Source organism: Anarrhichthys ocellatus, unplaced genomic scaffold (genome assembly GCF_004355925.1).
Source record: "Anarrhichthys ocellatus isolate YVR2014 unplaced genomic scaffold, GSC_Weel_1.0 scaffold11, whole genome shotgun sequence".
NCBI classification, from domain to species: domain Eukaryota; kingdom Metazoa; phylum Chordata; class Actinopteri; order Perciformes; family Anarhichadidae; genus Anarrhichthys; species Anarrhichthys ocellatus.
This window is the reverse complement of record NW_022280041.1, coordinates 2,589,116-2,607,149: the sequence shown is the minus strand read 5'-3', so window position 1 is coordinate 2,607,149 and position 18,034 is coordinate 2,589,116. Positions and strand designations below refer to the sequence as shown.

Sequence of the window (18,034 nt, the reverse complement as noted above, 5' to 3'; positions counted from 1 at the left end):
GTGTGTGTGTGTGTGTGAGAGAAATATTTTAGGACCGTCGCTTCTTCTTGTTGGGCGCGCTGGTGTGGGCCGATGGCCGGACCTTTCTCTTCTTGTTGTTGGTGTTGGCGGCGGTGGTGGTGTCCTCCTCCACGTACTGGCTCTCTCTGTCAGCTAAAAACAACATAAATCATCTCTCTGTTCCGATAGCTTTGTCACTCACTTCACACATAAAATCACGTTAACTACAACATGTCCAGGCATGGATTATTGGTAGAGGATTTCACAAACCTTTCCTGGCTTCTTCCTCCAGCTCGTCCCAGTCTTTGCCGCTCTCCTCCTCGCTGCCCTCCGACTCGCCGCTGAAATCTATAAAAACAAAAGTAAAAGGAACTGATGCGACTATTGTGCTCTTGGATTCACTTCTCTACATTGTGTCAAAGAGAATTAGCTCCATTTACTGTAGTAAATCAAACAGTTCGAAATAATAAATCTTACTAGAGTCCTCCGTCTCAGAGTCGTAGTCCTCGTCACTGTCCTCCTCCTCCTGCGTTTCTTCGTCTGCAGACGGGTTGAAAGTTTCATCCTCCATTTCCGACTCTGAATCTTCCTCGGCGCCACTTCCCTGAGAGCAAAACAAAAATAGAGTCAGAGGGACGTAGTCACACAAACGTGTTTGTTTGAAGTGTTTCTGGTCCACTACCTCGCCCTCTGGGTCCAGGAAAGACCAGCCTCCCTGCTCGAAGAAGCCCTCGGGATCATCGACGATGGTCTTCATGATCTTGGTCCAGTTCAGGGACTGGACTCCCTCCGTGTACTTGATGTCACACGAGCTGAGAAAGAGACGAGAGCAATTTAACACACAGAGACCGGAGAGCCTGTGTTCGTAAAGAAGCAGTTGACAAATAAATAAAAAAACACACTTGAGCCACTCCTTGATGGGGTCGAGGGAGTTGACGGGCACAGCGTTGATCATGGTGACCTTCTTGTTGTAGTCCTTGTAGACGATGACCACGTCGAAGTTCTTCAGGTGGAACTGCACGCGCTCAAAGTGGACCAGCTCCACCTCGTCCAGAGTCACCACGAACGGGGGCTGGAGTTAAAACCAACAAAGAGGGCAAAATAAATTGGGATAACCGCATTAATACTGAATATTAAGATACATGTTTTATTTTAAATGGGGTTTTTTAAGTCAGTGGGTAGGAGGTGTTAAGTGTGCTCACTCACCCATTCAGTGGTGTTGACGAGGGAACCGGACGTGGGTTGTAGCAGACAGGTGCTCCTGTAGGGGGCGCCCTGGAACCTAGAACCAGAACAATCAGACCAGCCGCTTATTGAGCGCACCTCTTTCCCCGTCCCGGCTCCTCTCGTGTTCACGGTGCGGCGCTTTACTCACCCGAGGTCTCTGAAGGGAACCTCGAACTCCAGCTGCTCTTTAGTCAGCGTCTCCACCTTCTCGATGAAGTTCTTGAAGGCCGACTTGAGCTTGTGCCTCATCTCGCGCTCCATCTGCTCGGCGTACAGGTCGTCCCGGTCGTGCATGTGTTGGTGTTTGCCCAAGTCCGTGGTGATCTCCCCGACCTCGGTGTAGAACTGGACGTCCGTGTGGCGCCGCTTCCCGAACATGATGGCGTTCTGGAAAACGGAAACTTTAAAGTTGTACTCGAACATCTGCGTGTGTGGTATCGAAAACATCTCAAGTGTTGAACCAATAACGCTACCTTGAGGTGGAAGTGGAGTACAATGATCATCTCCCCGTCGCACGGCTGGAAGATGGCGTGTTTGATGTTGTTGTAAAGAATGTCCACTTTATCGCCGCGGACCGACGTGAAACGGAAACCTGTGCGTGAAGAAGAGAGGGAGTGTTCAGTAATAAAAAAGGAGGTTTAAGTGTCCCTCCTGTTCAGCCCGATAAGAGCCTTTCTCCCACCGTTGGTGTGCGCCTCCAGCGAGCCCTGCATCCTCTTCTGCGCGATGTTGGGTCGGATGTAGAGGTCTTTGAGTTTGGGGTTGCTGCGGTTGAGGTTGATGACCAGCGAGTCCTGCTTGACGATGCCCTCCTTCTCCTTCTCCTCGGCCTCCCGCGTCTTGTAGCGCTTCTGCACCTCCTTGATGATGCGGAAGGCGTTCTGCAGGTTGGTGGAGGGCACCGACGGGTCGCCGGGAGCTTTGAGGTTGGACGCTCGGTACGTGCTGAGGGGAGAACGGTTCCGATCGAGAGTAAGTGAGGAGGACGGATAGGAGGCGACCAGGACACAAACATACTTCAAGGTAATTTAAGACCTTCATCAACAATCAAACCAGACAGTGATACGAGTTTCAGTCCCGTGCCATCAATCAATAAAATGCCATTTTAACCAAATACAACTAATCTTCTCTTTTGCAAATAGTTCAGACTCACATTTCTTTAACAAACGTGGCGTCGGGGTTGGGGAAGATGTTTCCCTCCTGTCGCCCCAGAGAGCTGCCGGGGACGTAGAAGTTGATCCTCAGGTAGGTGTAGTCTCCTTCTACAGACATACTGATGTTCTAAAATAATTTTAAAAAACATTAGTCAATATGAAAAGACAATCTGGGAATAAACAGAGGTGACGGGGCCGTCGGCGTACCTTGATGGTGGCGATGTGGAACGGCGTGGCGATACCAAAGACAGGCATGACGACGGTCTCGTACTTCTTGTCGATGAAGATCTTCATTTCTCGGATGTCCTTTTCTCTGGGCATCTGAGACACGTTCTTATAGGACACGTTGGATTTTCTGGCCCTGGAGAGGAAAAGAGGAACTCACTCAATTAACACAAAATGAATCTGTGGCGAGGCCCTCCGCATCATCAGGACATTATTAAGTATTCACACTCACTTCAGGATCTGCTCCTCTCCTTGCCGCTCCGTCAGACGACGCTTGGCTTCCTCGTTCAAATGATTCGCCAACTCCTTCTGGTGAGCCCGCCTCTTCTCCTCCGCCGTCATCTCATTCTGAGTTTGACAAGAGATGCAACTGAGTGATCGCACGCAGAAAACACCAGAGTACAGGGTTCTTTTTATACAAAACGGATGGGAAAATAAATAAATAACACATGCAGAATACGGACATGTGTTACACGGCTTTGGATGGTCAGAGAAATCAAAAACGCACACAAAAAATGAAAAAACACTCACTCAAATAAAAAAAAAAGGACGACAACGTTCTCCCGATCAGTAAGTGGATTCTCACAACTAAAGCACTTCAGCCGATGAGACTTTAGAAGAAAAGCATTGAATACTTACCTTCCCGAGTAGCTGGTAGAGCACAAAAACAGTCACACTCTTAGTTACTGACACTCCGTCAAGGCGCCACATAAACACTGATCACCGGTCACGTATCCGACCACACAAAGGCACCCTCACTCACTCTGGTTCTGTCGGCCAGCAGGGCGGCGCTACGAGCCCCCTTCCCCAGCAGCTCCTCGGCATCGTCCCCGTCCTCGTCATCATCATCCTCCTCATCATCATTCTGAGGAGAAAGAACCATGTAATGAGCTGCGATGATCGTGATTAAATCATGTTTACTGCATTACGCTGTTGATACAAATTCAACCTGCATGTTTCAAAGTAAAAGCCCCAAAGTATCCTTTCATTTCCGAACAAGGCTTTTATTGTGAAACATTAGCAGGACCAGTGTTGTGGGAAATTCAGTGACTGAACGGCTCACATACGCTGCTTCAAATGTAGCTACTGCCATCGTGTGGCGCTTGTACATTACTACATAATACAGTTTGGAGGAGACAAAGCATCTTTTTAAACAGCTTTAGAAATACATCCAATACATACACGAACTGTTCAGCTTCAACTTGTCCTTTCCTTTTCCTTTTGTTCGTGCAATTAGCGACAAAAAGTTAAAAGATGCAAAACCGCGTACCTTCAAGAAGATCCCCACATTCTTGATCTTCTTCTTGACTGGTGTGAGTATGGTGGCCGCCTCTTCCTGTTGCAGAAACATTTCAGGTTGTGATGAATAAGTTGCTGTGACTTGTACTTGTTTATAATGTTGAGGTCACAGTGTTTCTACAGTGTCGCTCATATCAAGGGAAAGCGTACCTCATTGATCTGTATCGTGTCCCCGATAAACAAGGCGTACTTCCTCTGCTCGTCCTTCTTGCCGTCTTTATTGACGAGTTCGGCGAAACCCAAACTGATGCTCAGCACCATGCCTGGAGGACACGCACACAAGCTGCTTAACAATTACGTAATGTAGAGAGACGTTCGTGAAACGCATTCACTCAACATCGACAACGACAGACATTTGCCTCCGAATGTGCCGACTTCTCACCTCTTTTAAGTTTGTACTGGTTTTTAGCGTTCAGAACCAAGGAGCCTTCTCTGAACTCGATTCCCATTGCAAAGCTACAAAGAACAAGAAAACAACACAAGATGTGAGACGAGTGTGTGAACGTGTGCGAGAACACGGAGGAGAAAAGGATGTAAAATGTGAGCATCTACCCGAGGTTTTTGGTCAGCTTTGCTACGAGGTCCGACTTCTCCTTCTTCACGTAGTCCTGAACAGCGTTGTAGGCGTCGCTGATTTTTACTCCTGCAAAGAAGAAAAACACACAAATATACTTAACCCTGTATTTACCACAGTTGCCTTTCTGCTTGTAATAACTACCTACTTAGGTAGTTTTTTCAAATACTGTATTTTAGTCATTTTTAAAGCCAAAAAAGCCTCTAAAATGTTCAAATGTTATGCCCATCTTTGAGTTTTGTACATTTTGATTTCATGTCCTTGCGACGTAATTTTCAGCAGATTCATAGTAGTTTAAAATATTTCCCACGCTCCCAGCATGCCCCTGAACCCACCGTGTTTGAGATGCTTGAGCAGCTCCTCTTCCACCTGCAGCAGGAAGTTGTAGTTGTCCTGCATCTCCTGAGGCGGGTCCACCATAAGGGTGCGCACCAGGTTGGAGCAGTACGACTTGTAGCGGATCCCCATGGCGCACGTGATGGCACCGAAGTGCATGTGGTTCTTGTCACTGGAGCAGAAAAGACGGTGTCCGTTAAAGTGATGGTCAGGGTCAAAATGTACGATCGTCTCAGGTTGTTTTGCCTTTTATTCTCCTTCCGTTTTCACGCATCCAGTCTTTATGCTAAGCTAAGTTACAATTACCAACAACTTTAAAAAACGTATCACCGTGCCTCTGCTCCGGTGAGGGGAGCTACCTGACGACGCTGAACTTGAGGCTGTAGTTGCCTCCGCTCTGGATGATGGGAGGGTAACACATCTCCACCGTGGAAGGATCCGCACCGCCCAGGTACTTCTTCTCCTCGATGGCCTTCTCCACCGACTCCGCCAGTTTACTGTGGCGCACTTTCTGTTGGGGGGAGGGCGAAACAAAACAATTCCTAATTACTCCGACATGGAATTAAAAACTATGAGGGTGATAGACGTTTTTCAACAGCTACAATTCCAGTACACACTGCCAGCATTAGTCCAGTAAACTTAAATCAATAATCATCAGTCCAACATGACTCCACTGTTCCTTCTCCTCACCTCATCTGCGTCGACGATCTCCATGACGCGCTCCTTGAAGAACTTGGAGTAAACCTCGCTGGTGATGGCCGCTGCCTTCTTCATCAGCGCCAGCTCTCCGTCTTCCTTCACCGCCATCGTGTACGCGACCACAGCGCTGATGTCCACCTGCAGGTCGGGAAGCAACGTGAAAAAGGGAAAGGTGTGACTAAACTAGAGAATACAAGACAGTTATATATAAAATATTAAACTTTTTGGATCATGTTTTACCTTCTCCAGCCCCTCAGCAGTGATGGTGTCGTTCCAGCTCTTCATGTAATCTCCAGGGAACTTATCTTTGCTGAAGATCCCCACCGTCTTGCCGTCTTTGCTGCCTCTGATCGCCTCGATCATCTTGTCGAAGTTGGCCTTGTTGCTTTCATTCTGAGACACCAAACGGCAGTTAAGAATCTGATTTACGTACACACAGAAAATCTGCTCACCACGCCTGCCTCCCAAAAATCACACCCTCAAATCATGCACAGATAAGTGTACAAAAAAGGGAGTGTGTATTCAGGCCATTACCTCCGTGTCTTTACACAGGTTACCTTTTCTCTGGTGAGCAGGGTGATGGGCGGGACGCCGTTGGCGTTCTCGTTGCCTTTAGTTATGGCCACCTGTTTGAGGAAATCCACCTTCTTCTTGCTGGCAAGGAAGATGATTTTGGTGTCGCAAAAGACCATGATGGTATCCGTCAACTCGTAGCCAAACAGCCATGTCTGAGGGGAAAAAAGAAGAACTAAAACATGTATACGAACCAGATTCATAGAGTTATCCATCCGTGAAACCCCTTAAAACGCACGTGTAAAATGCTGAGAACTGTCGTGACAAATGCAATAAAACCCTCACATGTAAGAGGGGTGATAGCAGCAATTTATCCAAACATTTGGACAGTTTTTGACTGTTTGTCAAGCAGCCGTCCATCCTTGTCCGCTGCAGCTAACGTTAGCGATGCCGTACGGAGTTTCATAATAAGAATAGGTGAATAAATTAAAGCTAATTGTTTAGCTGCGAATGTATTTTAAAGATTTTGGAACTTCTTGTACTGCTGCTCAAGAAAGACTTTGTTTACATACAAGAATAATAAAGCAATGTTGATTATTTTCTTAATTAATTGCTGCACATGAACGCATCAGCATCTTAAAGGTGACCCTGTAATGCTGGAGTGTGCTCTTACCTGTATGGCCGTGGATTTGGCGTACACAATTTCCTCGTCCACGCCGACAGACACCACAATGGCATCAACTTTGCCAAACTCATCTTCTCCTTTCTGGGAAACCAAAAAAGAAAGATACAAGCACACATCTAGTGTTATGCATGAAAAGGAAAACCATACTGGAGGTGCTCCTACTATTATAGTATCGCTGGTAGACAAAGAGTGCTGGTTTCAGTTGTTGCATGAATAATAATAATGCATCAGTCCAACATGACTCCATGATAAAGACACCTGGCACCACACTGGGGGGGCTGCAAGTCTCATAAAGCTGTTTTTAAGTCTTTAAATGACTTATAATGCTAACAAAGTGTTCCTTAATGGACCTATTTGCGTAATTGGGCTGTAATAACCAAGTAGAAAGCTAAGCAAAAACTTCCAAGTTAAAACTTCTAAGTAACAATGAGTTTAATGCCTTAAAAAAATGAGCTATACCGTTGCGTTTATGTAATGAGACACAGGTACTCATTTAGAGAAAAGGGATTTCCAGAAGATGCAGGCATCCTGCACGTTACTGGGACGTTATTCATGCTAATTAGCCACAGCTAACATTAGCATGTAGCGAACGTTACAAACCCTAACTGACATTAACATAATGGCCAACGGCTTAGGCAGCCAAATGTCAAGCTTACCTGTATATGCATGTGTGTTATGTTGCAGTGCTCACTTTAACACGTTGTATTTGTCATGTATTGGTCATTTTAACTCGCTACACAGTTTAGCTGCTCGGCTATGTAAGTTAGCTCGGTTAGCAAACTTACTAGCTAACGTGGTGAATTGGGATAAAGTGTGCTAACATGAGTTAGCTAGCGGTTATAGCATGTTGTGATACAATATACTTGGTGGGACGTCTTCTAAAACACGTATAGTTGAAAAATGTTGTTTTTAAAGTGCAAATAAAGCAGGTACACAATGTGCAGACTGAGGCCTGGTTGTGGGCAAAGAAACGGCACAACAGTTAACTCGCTAAGGAGAAAAAAACGCGGCTAACTTAGCCGTTGGTAACGTTGTCTCCCAACAGCCCACTTTCTCCACGTGCAAGTTAACCACAGCAGACGACACGAGCTTCAAATCGTCCGTTTTGTTACCTTCCAGTTGCTGTACAGTCTCTTGATCCGGCGGTAGTACGCTTCCTTATCCAGGTTTACCGCCATGGTGAGTCCTCTGGTGCAAACTCCAGCTCCCGGCTTCGCTTCTCAAGCAGGGCCGGATGAGGATGATGAGGATGAGGATGAGGATGATGAGGATGATGATGATCAGTGTCAACTAACGATAACGCACTTTCTTTCCACGCCTGTCGAGATCCACGCACCACTACTAGTCCTACTTCCTTTATATTTTCACCACAGAGGCCTTTTTCCACTGAGGAAAGAGGTCATGTAAAAAAAAAAAAAAAAAAAAGCCACGCAAAAAAAAAAACTTATGAGCGATCACTCGGTTAAAAATACGATAAATTATTAAAATATAATGTAATTTGGCTTTACGCCACACGCACAACCACGCACACACCAATCTGTTATAATTAAGTCCTCGGTCCCTCCTCCTTTCCTTTCTCCTAGTGCTTCCTTTGCCTCTCCCTCCCCCTCCGAGTCTCCACATATCAGCTTTTTACAATTACAAAACGATATTTCAAACCATCATGGCGCCTAAAAGAAGCTGCTGATGTGATAAAATAACGTGAAAAAGAGACGATGAACAAAAGTCTAAATTCTTTGCGAGTTCCTGTCCTCCTGTTTTTGTTACTTTGTGATTTAATGTGATGGTTTTGTGGCGCATTCAAATATTATTTGCAGCGCAGCAGCGCCCTCTGCCTCGTCTTGACCACGCTGCTTTTTCCCGCCATGGTGGGTTTTCCCGCCATCGTCATCAAACGCTTCCACTGGCGTCAATCTCGCGATAGAAACTGCAGCGTTCAAATCACACGTGGGCTACAACTATTTTCTGGCTTTTGGGGAATAAATTAAAGGTTTTTATGAACATTTTATATTATTTTTCGTACTATTATTTATTATTTTCCCATATTAATTACAGATTTTTTTTTTAAAGTACTACAAAGTAGGTTTTTTTCTAATATTCAGTGGTAAAACAGAACTTCTTCCATGCAAGTTATATCATAACAAAATAAATATAAATATATATGCGTGTGTATTTTTTGTTCCTGTATCCCCTGTACTATAACTCAAATAAATGCCCCTCCAGCTATAATCCCGAGGCCAAAATGTGCATCACCAAATGTATATTAAAACATAAAATATTTTATTTCACCATTAAAAACATTTCCAGGATATCTACAACAAACCAGACCAGTTCCCTGCATTATTTCATCTTTTTTTTTGGAAGCAACCATTCCCTTCCTTTATTCTGCAACAGACCTGAAAGCAAAGTTCTTTAAATTAAACAGTTGTGTTAAAAAGTAAAGCTTTTCATATTTCCCCGTACAGTAGTGTTGTCAGAGCTGGTGTGCGTTTCATTTCATTCCGATACTTTCACCACACATTTAAAAAGCTCTTATGTTGCGGGGTGTTACAGCAGGAGAGGAGAACACGAGTCATCTTTCGACTGAACCTTAGCACCTGTTTTCAAAGTGTGAGTTAAAATTGTTTGCACGGTGGTAGTTTAAAGTGCTTTAGAAAGGTGACGAACTGCATTTGGCTTGCGGCAGATTAATTTCCCCCGTCATCTCACAAACATTTTACCTTTTTGTACGACTCCAAAATACCTTTAGGATTGTTTGTGCTTTGCCCAGTAGTCGCTCGTGTGTATGTTACATCTTTAAAAGAAGCACCCGATCACATTAATGAAGAGAACAATTAAACGCTTCATAGATGACTCGAGCCCCAGTGTGACAGTAAAGGGAAGAGCGAACACATGTGAAGTGTTTTAAATGAATAAAATTAACTCCCATGATTCCCCTTCCTGCACAAAACAATTAAAAACACCATAAGTCCATAACAAAATGTTCTTTTTCTTTATCACGCCCATATTTCAGATTCACAATAGATGATCACTTGGAAGTTTCTTCTTCTCCTTTTTCTTCAGTCTTATTATTCATCCATCTGTCCTCTCTGTGAGCAGTCATTCCCGCTGCGGTACTTCCAAATAATTCAGAGTTTTTCTTGCTGCTGGAGAGTCCTTTGTGTCGATTTTAGTGATTTTCAATTACTTTTCCTGCGACCGCCTCGTCGACAAAACGGAGCCTTTATGTGCCGACACCCGAGCCTGGTAGCTCCTTCCCTCCTCTGTTCATGTCACCTTGTTACTCTCCTCTGTCCTCGTCCCCTTGTTACTCTCCTCTGTCCTCGTCCCCTATGTGACGGTGGTGAAGTTCTGCCCTCGGATGGCGCACCAGGCCATGAACACATCTCTGTGGAGCAGAAAAAAAAGATTATTTTCACGACACTTAAAGTCAATTTCTGACAAATTAGTTTTGATTATCAGTTAGTGTGGAACTACGTGTGCGAGTTAAACTATTAGTTGGTTTATTTATTGTTTTCTTTTACAGCCCTTTAAAGCTTCTTAGTCCATCACAGCTGAACAGACAGGACTTCACTACTCTATCGACACACTGACTGATAACAGAAAACTATTTTGCATGCTGCTGGTGAACACACCTGCAGTGTGTGGCGACACACTCATTGCTACAGTACTCCTTGTCCCAGTCTTGGCACTCCACAGCGGGCCTCGTGCAGCCGGCTCGCACACAGATGTTACGGCTGGCAGCGGGAGTATTCACACTCGGGACGGGGGCGACGTTCACCTCAACCTCCATCTGGGAGACAAAAACAAGCCCAAAGACAGATTTACATTTAAAAAGGTGTTCATCAAACCGTCCAAATGTGCAGCTCAGGCCTGCGTTGCTGAGCTCACCCCTTCCTCTGCCTCCACCACTTCTTCTCCTCCCGTCACCAGGTCGGCCGACTGTCCCACCTCCACCGTCAGACCCGCGGGGGACACCGATGTGGGCGCCCCGCCGGCCGACGTCACGCTCATCGCCGCTCTCGGATCCACCTGCCGCGACGACTGGATGACCTTGATCTGCAGCGGGGGCGGAGCTGTGGTGGCGACGACCGCGCCTCCGCCTCGCGGCTTGGCCTGCAGAGGGGGCGGGGCCTGGGCGTGCACCATCTGCTGCAGCCGAGGCGGCAGAGAGGTGCTCTGCATCTGCTGCAGCGGTGGCGGCTGGCGCGGCGAGGAGGCAGCGGCCGTCGCCGTGACCGTCACGCCGCCGGAGGGCAGCTGCATCTGCTTGATGATGATCTTGGCGACGGTGGGCGGGTTCGGCGGGGCGGGGGCGGGGGCGGGAGGCGGCGGCGGTTGGGGTTTGGTGGCGCCGGTGCGGGAGCGCGTCGTGACCTGCGGCAGGTCCAGGATGATGTTGGAGGTGCAGATGTTGGTGATGGTGTTCTCCTCGGGGTTGTAATGCTGCGACCTGGTGGAGCGGGCGGCGAGGGTGGAGGCGTGGGCGGCCATGACGGCGGGACCCAGGGCCGACGGTGGGGGCGACGGAGGCGACGGGGAGGTGTCCATGACTTCGATGGGGGCCTACAGAGAGGACGGTTGGACACAAAGACGTACAACATTCATCATGTAGATGTAGAAGATGCTCAGAGTGAGTTTTAATGCATTCTGTACATGCATGTATTTTGCTTATATTTTAAAACAGGAAACGCCACAAAAACCGCAATACAGCATGCAGAGTGTGTCACAGCAGCTCACCTGAGAACTCTGGCCAGCTCTGTACTCCGCCAGCGCCTTCAAGTAATCCCTCTTAGCCGCTTCGTTTTTTCTCTTGTAAACCTGCAAAAAAAAATATTATACATCACGCACTGACATTAGGACGTTATTGAGCCTACGAGAAGATACTTTGAAAGACATTTCCTTCAAGCTGAGCTCAATCTATCCAATCAATGAATGGACTATGAAATGCACATTGCTAAAGTGTCGAGGGTTTCCTCTCACCTGTTTCTGCTCCTCCCCCAGGCTGTCCCACATGGAGGCCACGATCTTCGACACCTCTCCAAACGTGGCGTTGGGGTTTTGTCCCTTAATGGCCGCCTGCGTGTCCCTGAAGAACAAGGCGTAGGCCGACACGGGTTTCTGGGGCTCGTTGGGGTCTTTCTTAGTCTTCCACCTCTTCGCTCCTTTCCGCCCGGCGGCTGGCGAGATGCTGGTGGTGGGGAAGGAGAGCGGGGGAGCAGACAGGGAGGGGTCGAGGGAGATGACTCCGGGGGAGACGGCCAGAGAGACCGGAGACTCCACCAGGACGCTCTGATGGGAGGGGACGGGGACGGAGCATGTTAGAGTCAGGAAAACATTTCAAAATGGTTCTCTTTTTTAAAAACTGCTTACGGGACAAGAAACACCAAATTGCTTAAACTGTGCCGTTTTTATCAAATATAAACTTAGAATAATAACTCTTTTGGGTTCATTAGGACTGTGTCGTGGTGTAAGAACGTTGATGTTTTAAAACTCACCCTTCTGAAGTCGTCCATGTCGTCGTCCTGGAGCGAGCTGGTGGGTGACGCCGTGGCCGACAGAGGGTTGTCGGGCGACTGGGGCCCCTGCAGCATGTTCCCGCCACCCAGGCCGAGCCCCAGCTGAGCACTGAGCTCGGACTGGTCGATGGTGGTCAGCTGGCTGGACCCCAGCAGGCCCTGGCTCATGTCGCCCAGCGGAACATCGATGGTCACCGGGGACGAGCTGCTAAACTGAGAACCGATGGGGTGGCCGAGATCCTGGGGACGGGAATGAAACGTGAGCGAGTTCGCCTGGTGTTTGGCACCGAGGTAACAGCTCAGACGTCTGCTCACCATGCCCAGCGACGAGCCCAGCAGAGCGCTGCCTCCCGACTGGCTGATGACTCCCAGGCTCAGGTGCTCCAGTCCCTGCGAGGGGGCGTTGACGAAGGTGGAGGCGAACGAGGGGTCGTCCCCTTCCACCACGGCATTCCCGGGCACCACAACGCTGTCGGAGGTACCCGTGTCCGACAGCCCCCCGAAATGGGACACCACGTCCGACACGGTGAGCGCCGAGTCTGGATCCAGCGAGATGGGGGGGATCTCGAACTCCTCATCGCCGAGGCTGGGAGTGTGGAACGTCTGGAGCGGAAAAGAAGAAGAAGAAGAAGAAGAAGAAGAAGAAGAAGAAGAAGAAGAAGAAGAGTGGAGGGAAGAGAAAACAAGTTTGTGAGAAACTGTGGTGGAGAGGAGGAAACAACAACATGGAAAGAAAGAGCCACACGAGAAAGTTGGGAGAAGAAAGTCAGTCATTACTGCAAACAGAGTTTGGACGAAAGTTAATTTAAAGACATACTTGAATACTGACACATCTCCAAAATACTGTGTATGTGTCAGAAAGTGTTTGATTCAGCGGAGGACAAAGGGCGGCACAAAGAGAGATTAGTGGGTTAGCTGGCTCTCTTTTAACTAAAGTAGATTTCGTTATATTCCTACAGGATCCTGAGAAGGACAAACATACTGACTGTACAATAAAGTGAGAAGTAATAAAGAATCACATCAGCTGGCTCTTTACTTACTTGTTAATAATTATAACAAAGATAAAAGGGTTTAGAAATGGCCATAGTTATTGCTTTTAGCCTTACTTTTTAATATCTGGTTATCAAACGAATCATCCCCGTTTCATCTCGTGTCTTATGAAGTATTGTTACATGTTGATGATGTTGCATCATGGGAACTCTTATAGCTGGATAGGAAAACCCCCGAGTTAGTTCAGGCAGTAGAGAAGCAGCTCGGTGACACCAGTCATCCAGGATCACAGTGAAGCTAGAAGAAGGCAAGTTGGTCATGCAATAATAAAAATAAGTGTGCTGTCAGGTGACCAGCCGAGAGTGAGAAATGCTGATGATTGAAATATTACAGGTGTTAAGAGTATGTATGCCATGCCTGGAAAATGCTCTCTAACCTGGTTGAACTGTTATTTGTTGAACTTATTTGTATACTTTCATCCCTCTTTTTGTAACATTTCTATCTATTCTGATGATAAAATAGCCTCTTATTAAAAGCTTGTTTCCTAAATGACAGCATTGTTTTAAAAAGAAAGCAAAAAAAGGTCTGGATTTAAGCAGGAAGGGGGTAGTGAAATATAAAGTATTTATAAATGATTCATACTCCACCGGCAGATCCCGCGAGGTTGAAGAGGTCAATGGGTTTAGTGGAACACTAAAAGATGCGAGTATGTCAGTGATGCACGTTGATTACAAATGTTTGTTTACGTTACTCACGGCGCTGACGTTAAGTCATTCGTAGCCTTGTTGTGTAGGACTCGCACAAGATAAAAATCTATTATTAACATGGTTGAAATGCTACGAAATATAATTTGTTGATTAAGTTAGAGATCGTTGAGGTTAGGCTTGGTTGTGGTGTGGTTGACTACATGCAAGTCACAGAGCTAAGCGTCTATTTTTCCTAAAACGTAAACAACTTGTGATCTTTTTAAACCCTGAAGATCCTCTAGCTAATAGAGATCATTTTGGTTTTAAATTGTACAAATTGAGCAAGCTACGACTTCACATCCTGACTCATTTCACATCGCAACCCATTTATAGTTAATTAAATCCATCATGGGGGTCTGGATCCTCCAAAAAGCAGACTTTTTTTGACACATTTGGGCTGTTTTTCTTGTGAATTACAGGACAGTTTGACCCCTTCAGGCCTCTATAAATGAATCAAATAAAATCTAAAAAGTAAGAATCAATCTTTTGGTTGAAACGGTCACAACTCATCGACACATGTAGATATAGATTTACTGTATAAGGCGTCACAAAGGTTGGGAACCAGAGGCTGAAACAAGAGCCACATTTACGAGGCTGAAACTCTATTACTCTGCTATGACATGAAAAGCAGCTTTAGCTCTGTGACTCTTATGTACGGTAATGAATGGGTGTGATTCTGCTTGATTTTAACCCGAAACATGTGTCCACAGCTGTGTGGCTCCATGGTAATAAACAAAAGCCCGTCAGAGAGACATCCAGGGCCCTATAAATCCAGATGTGAAGGACGCCTACCTCTGAGGAGGAGAGGAAGGGATGGCCGGACCCAGAGATCGTCAGGTAGTTGTCACTGCCTCCAGGGAACTGAAACATTACGATACACAAGTCAAGAATAAAATCAAGATTATTGATGTCAAAGGATTCTCCAAAACCAGACTCCATCCTCTTTTTTGGACACTAAAACACACAAGGATGTGTTATAACCAATCAAGAAAAGAACACTTGAGGTGCGTTCACGACACCCATTAGTTAGTTAGAATATAGAACATTGTGTCCGTTTCTTTGTGTGAATGACGTGTGGACCCATTCATAAAGATAGAGTCACCTTGGTGTCAGTGTCAAACCCATTGAAGGACTGCGGATCCAGGAACTCCGGGTCACCGTCGTGCTGCCCGGTACCGTCCGTTAAATCCGAATAAAAATTCAGGTCCATCTTTTTCAACTGGGCCTCATATGTTATAGCTTATGAGGCCCCCGTCTTACAGCAACCGGGCCAAAAATAGCCTGTCTGTCTGGCTACGTTAGCTGCCGACGGGTAACGTGGCTGTTGCCCGTCTGTCGTGCTGATCTGTCCTACCACGGTTTAGCTTTAGCTGGCTTTGACGCAAGGCTGCAGCACTCCTCACTTCAAGATTCTTTTGTCCGTCGGTCCCCAAACGTGACAATTCAACCTACGGACGCAGCTCGCGGGCACGGCTGACGTGGCGTTACATTTAACAGACAGACTGTTTTAAAGCCGCTCGAGATGGTCTGTGGCACGAGAGAATGGTCATTTCAAAGGTGTCTGACAGGGAGAGAGGAACGCAGAGCAGGATCGGCTCTGCTTAGTGTTGGCCCGGGCCAGGCTGCTCAATGGATCCAGAGCGGCGGATCGTGGAGAGAATTAACGGGGGAAAGGGATCACGCCGGATGTTGAATGATGATTTCAAAATAAAAATAGGTTGCTAACTTGGTTTTTATGTTTTTTTAATTCAACCCATTTTACTATTTATTTTAAAACAATACAATTAAATACATTACAATACCCACAAGACAGAATTATAGTGAAATATGTGTGGTCGGATAAACCCGTTAGGGGACTCAATAGACGAGATATTGAGCATTTGTTTGAACTATTCTCTGTTACAGTGCACATAGCAGATTTAATATTTGTTTTGACCGTTAACAATAGCCTCTTTCTCTTCTCCAGGCACTGTGGAAGTGCCCAAAGTACCCGCTGGAATAACACTAAATGACACAAGGTTGTGTCTGTTCATTTGGGTTAATTTGATTAAACACAAATATACTACAACCGGTATTTGAGATATAAGAGCTGTCTGTATATATAATATTATTTTTTAATATTTTAGATATTGTGGATTTTTTACTTAGTTAATATTCTTTACTGTTTATTACTTATTTATAATACTTGTTTTGATCTTGTTTTTACTCTGTCTCTTGTTTGCACTATCCACTATTCTGCTGTAATCCTGTACATTTCCCCACTGCAGGACAAATAAAGGATTCTCTTATTTTATCTTAGATTTTATTTATATATACAAGACTTCTCTACTCTCCATCGACTCAAAGGTTAGGAAATAATACAAATCATCAGTGGGTTTATCACAGATGTTCTTTAATATGTTAACAAGCTGCGGTATTCTGCAAAAATTCTAATAGATTTGAGTTTTGAGTCTCAATTTAAATTATTAGTTCATCTTTTGGTTGTAAAATGTCTAAGTATACAACAACTTTCTCACAACCTTTTTTATACCTTGATCTAACAGGCTTACATACAAAATCATAGATGTTTGCTTTAAAAACATAAATAAATAATATAATTTAAAAAAAAATATATATATATATTTTTTTTTTGAGCGACATATTTTTTGACTGTGGATATTGGACCCCATGAAGTGTAATGGGGATCCCCAAAAAAACACGGGTGTCCCAAATATGTTTTGGTCACCGCATAACCCATTGATGATTCAGGCTTTTATTTTGAAAGCTACGACAGGAAGCCGCCTGTCATTCTGTTCTTACCGATTTTAATCCAACCGACAAAATGAGTTAACTTTGCTACAGTTGATTATTGCAGCTTTAACAAGCAGACGACACAATATTATGTCACCGAACAAATTATTTATAAAGTCTTAAATCAATAAAATGACGAATGAAATAAAATAAAAAATTAAACATGTCCGGGCTGATGCGCTCGCGACAAGAAAACCAAAAGATCGTGTTAGAATTGATCATCACGTATGAAGACAAAAAGTGATTCTTTTTTTATTAAGTCAAAAGTTTCTAATACCAACTACTCTTACCTCCATTCTCACCCCCGAAATCTGATTTATGTTTTGTTATCCCACTTTTTGCAAGTGAACTTCGCCCAGAATTGATTTCCTCAAATATCACAACAGGGGCACCGGCTTCCTGATTGTACGTACGACAGGAAGTGACGGCATCACGTAGAATAAATCATTTATTCCAGAATAAACGGCAGTTAATTTAGAATCTCTCATTCAACTGCAATGACCATTATATAATATATTTATAAATATAAAATTTTAACATTCAAGATTAAAGGTATTGGATAAAATATATAAAAAATTTGGATGTTTTCTTTTATATATATTCTGATAAATAATAAATGACTTAAATTATTTGTGCATCAGAATTCCTCCCGATGAATCTCTTAGCATCTTGTTAATAAATTCGGATAAATTTTAGTACCAATATCAGACAACACAAACAGACACTTTGTCATTGCAGTTCAATAAAACAAAAGAAATCACAGATCGTCACTTTTCTTTGAAAATTGCTTTATTTCTTCCGTATTTTTTATTTTTTTTCAAGCAAAGTTTTTTATGATTCCTTGTTTTTTTATATTAATGTAATTAAAAAAAAGATAAAACGTGGGATTCTTTTTTTGTCTTTATGTACAAGCAAGAAAAAACAAAAAAAGTTTAGGAAAAACAAACTATGAACATAAAATAATCCCTGCACGATAACACTGTAGAAAAGAAAAAGAACAAAAGCAACACCTCTAGTTTACAGCTCCTTACTTTAGTAACAAGCTCACACATGCACACACACTTTTTCAGACACACACACGCAAGGATGTCAGCAGGTTTTGTTTAGGTGAGGTGGAGAGTTTCAGGGCACAAGCTCACACTACACAAAGCAGCCAATACTCTCATCAGAGGGAATGGGAAACACCATAATGTGTCAAATGAACACATGTACCTACCTACCTACCTACCTACCCACCCCACCCCACACACACACACACACACACACACACACACACA

At 44.8% G+C, this 18,034-nt stretch overlaps 2 protein-coding genes across 6 annotated transcripts; both read right to left on the bottom strand.

Moving 5' to 3' along the window:
• Positions 1–6: 6 nt before the first annotated feature.
• On the bottom strand, positions 7–8,471 carry supt16h (SPT16 homolog, facilitates chromatin remodeling subunit). Of its 2 annotated transcripts, XM_031850598.1 has the most exons (25): positions 7,825–8,471; positions 6,701–6,793; positions 6,072–6,242; positions 5,755–5,907; positions 5,506–5,652; positions 5,175–5,326; positions 4,815–4,987; positions 4,458–4,548; positions 4,288–4,361; positions 4,056–4,168; positions 3,877–3,942; positions 3,370–3,471; positions 3,246–3,257; positions 2,839–2,954; positions 2,589–2,742; positions 2,381–2,508; positions 1,910–2,172; positions 1,701–1,819; positions 1,376–1,614; positions 1,207–1,282; positions 903–1,072; positions 683–812; positions 478–604; positions 271–348; positions 7–153 (listed from the first exon to the last, which is right to left on the bottom strand). In XM_031850598.1, exons 1-25 carry the CDS (start codon positions 7,888–7,890, stop codon positions 29–31), a joined length of 3,138 nt encoding a protein of 1,045 aa, XP_031706458.1. In that variant the 5' UTR covers positions 7,891–8,471; the 3' UTR covers positions 7–28. The 2 variants fall into 2 exon arrangements, with proteins under 2 accessions (XP_031706458.1, XP_031706459.1); XM_031850599.1 differs by lacking the exon at positions 3,246–3,257 and having other exon boundaries at positions 7,825–8,470.
• A 591-nt stretch (positions 8,472–9,062) lies between these two features.
• On the bottom strand, positions 9,063–17,177 carry tox4b (TOX high mobility group box family member 4 b). Of its 4 annotated transcripts, none has more exons than XM_031851535.1 (10): positions 17,048–17,177; positions 14,760–14,828; positions 13,864–13,914; positions 12,547–12,834; positions 12,211–12,471; positions 11,696–12,004; positions 11,453–11,533; positions 10,604–11,278; positions 10,348–10,505; positions 9,063–10,100 (listed from the first exon to the last, which is right to left on the bottom strand). In XM_031851535.1, exons 1-10 carry the CDS (start codon positions 17,051–17,053, stop codon positions 10,043–10,045), a joined length of 1,956 nt encoding a protein of 651 aa, XP_031707395.1. In that variant the 5' UTR covers positions 17,054–17,177; the 3' UTR covers positions 9,063–10,042. The 4 variants fall into 4 exon arrangements, with proteins under 4 accessions (XP_031707395.1, XP_031707393.1, XP_031707397.1 ...); XM_031851533.1 differs by lacking the exon at positions 17,048–17,177 and adding an exon at positions 15,070–16,129; XM_031851537.1 differs by lacking the exon at positions 13,864–13,914.
• Positions 17,178–18,034: the final 857 nt, after the last annotated feature.

Bases quoted from the DNA above. Each gene is read 5' to 3' on its own strand.
- supt16h (XM_031850598.1), bottom strand. From the start codon at position 7,890: ATGGCGGTAAACCTGGATAAGGAAGCGTACTACCGCCGGATCAAGAGA. The intron at 4,988-5,174 runs GTAGCTCCCCTC...TTTCTGCTCCAG, and splicing joins CTCAAGTTCAGCGTCGTCAG to TGACAAGAACCACATGCACT. The intron at 154-270 runs GTTTGTGAAATC...TGTTGTTTTTAG, and splicing joins GGAGGAAGAAGCCAGGAAAG to CTGACAGAGAGAGCCAGTAC.
- tox4b (XM_031851533.1), bottom strand. From the start codon at position 15,177: ATGGACCTGAATTTTTATTCGGATTTAACGGACGGTACCGGGCAGCAC. The intron at 12,835-13,863 runs GTATGAATCATT...TTTCCGCTCCAG, and splicing joins TCGCGGGATCTGCCGGTGGA to ACGTTCCACACTCCCAGCCT. The intron at 12,472-12,546 runs GTGAGCAGACGT...TCCCGTCCCCAG, and splicing joins TGGGCTCGTCGCTGGGCATG to GATCTCGGCCACCCCATCGG.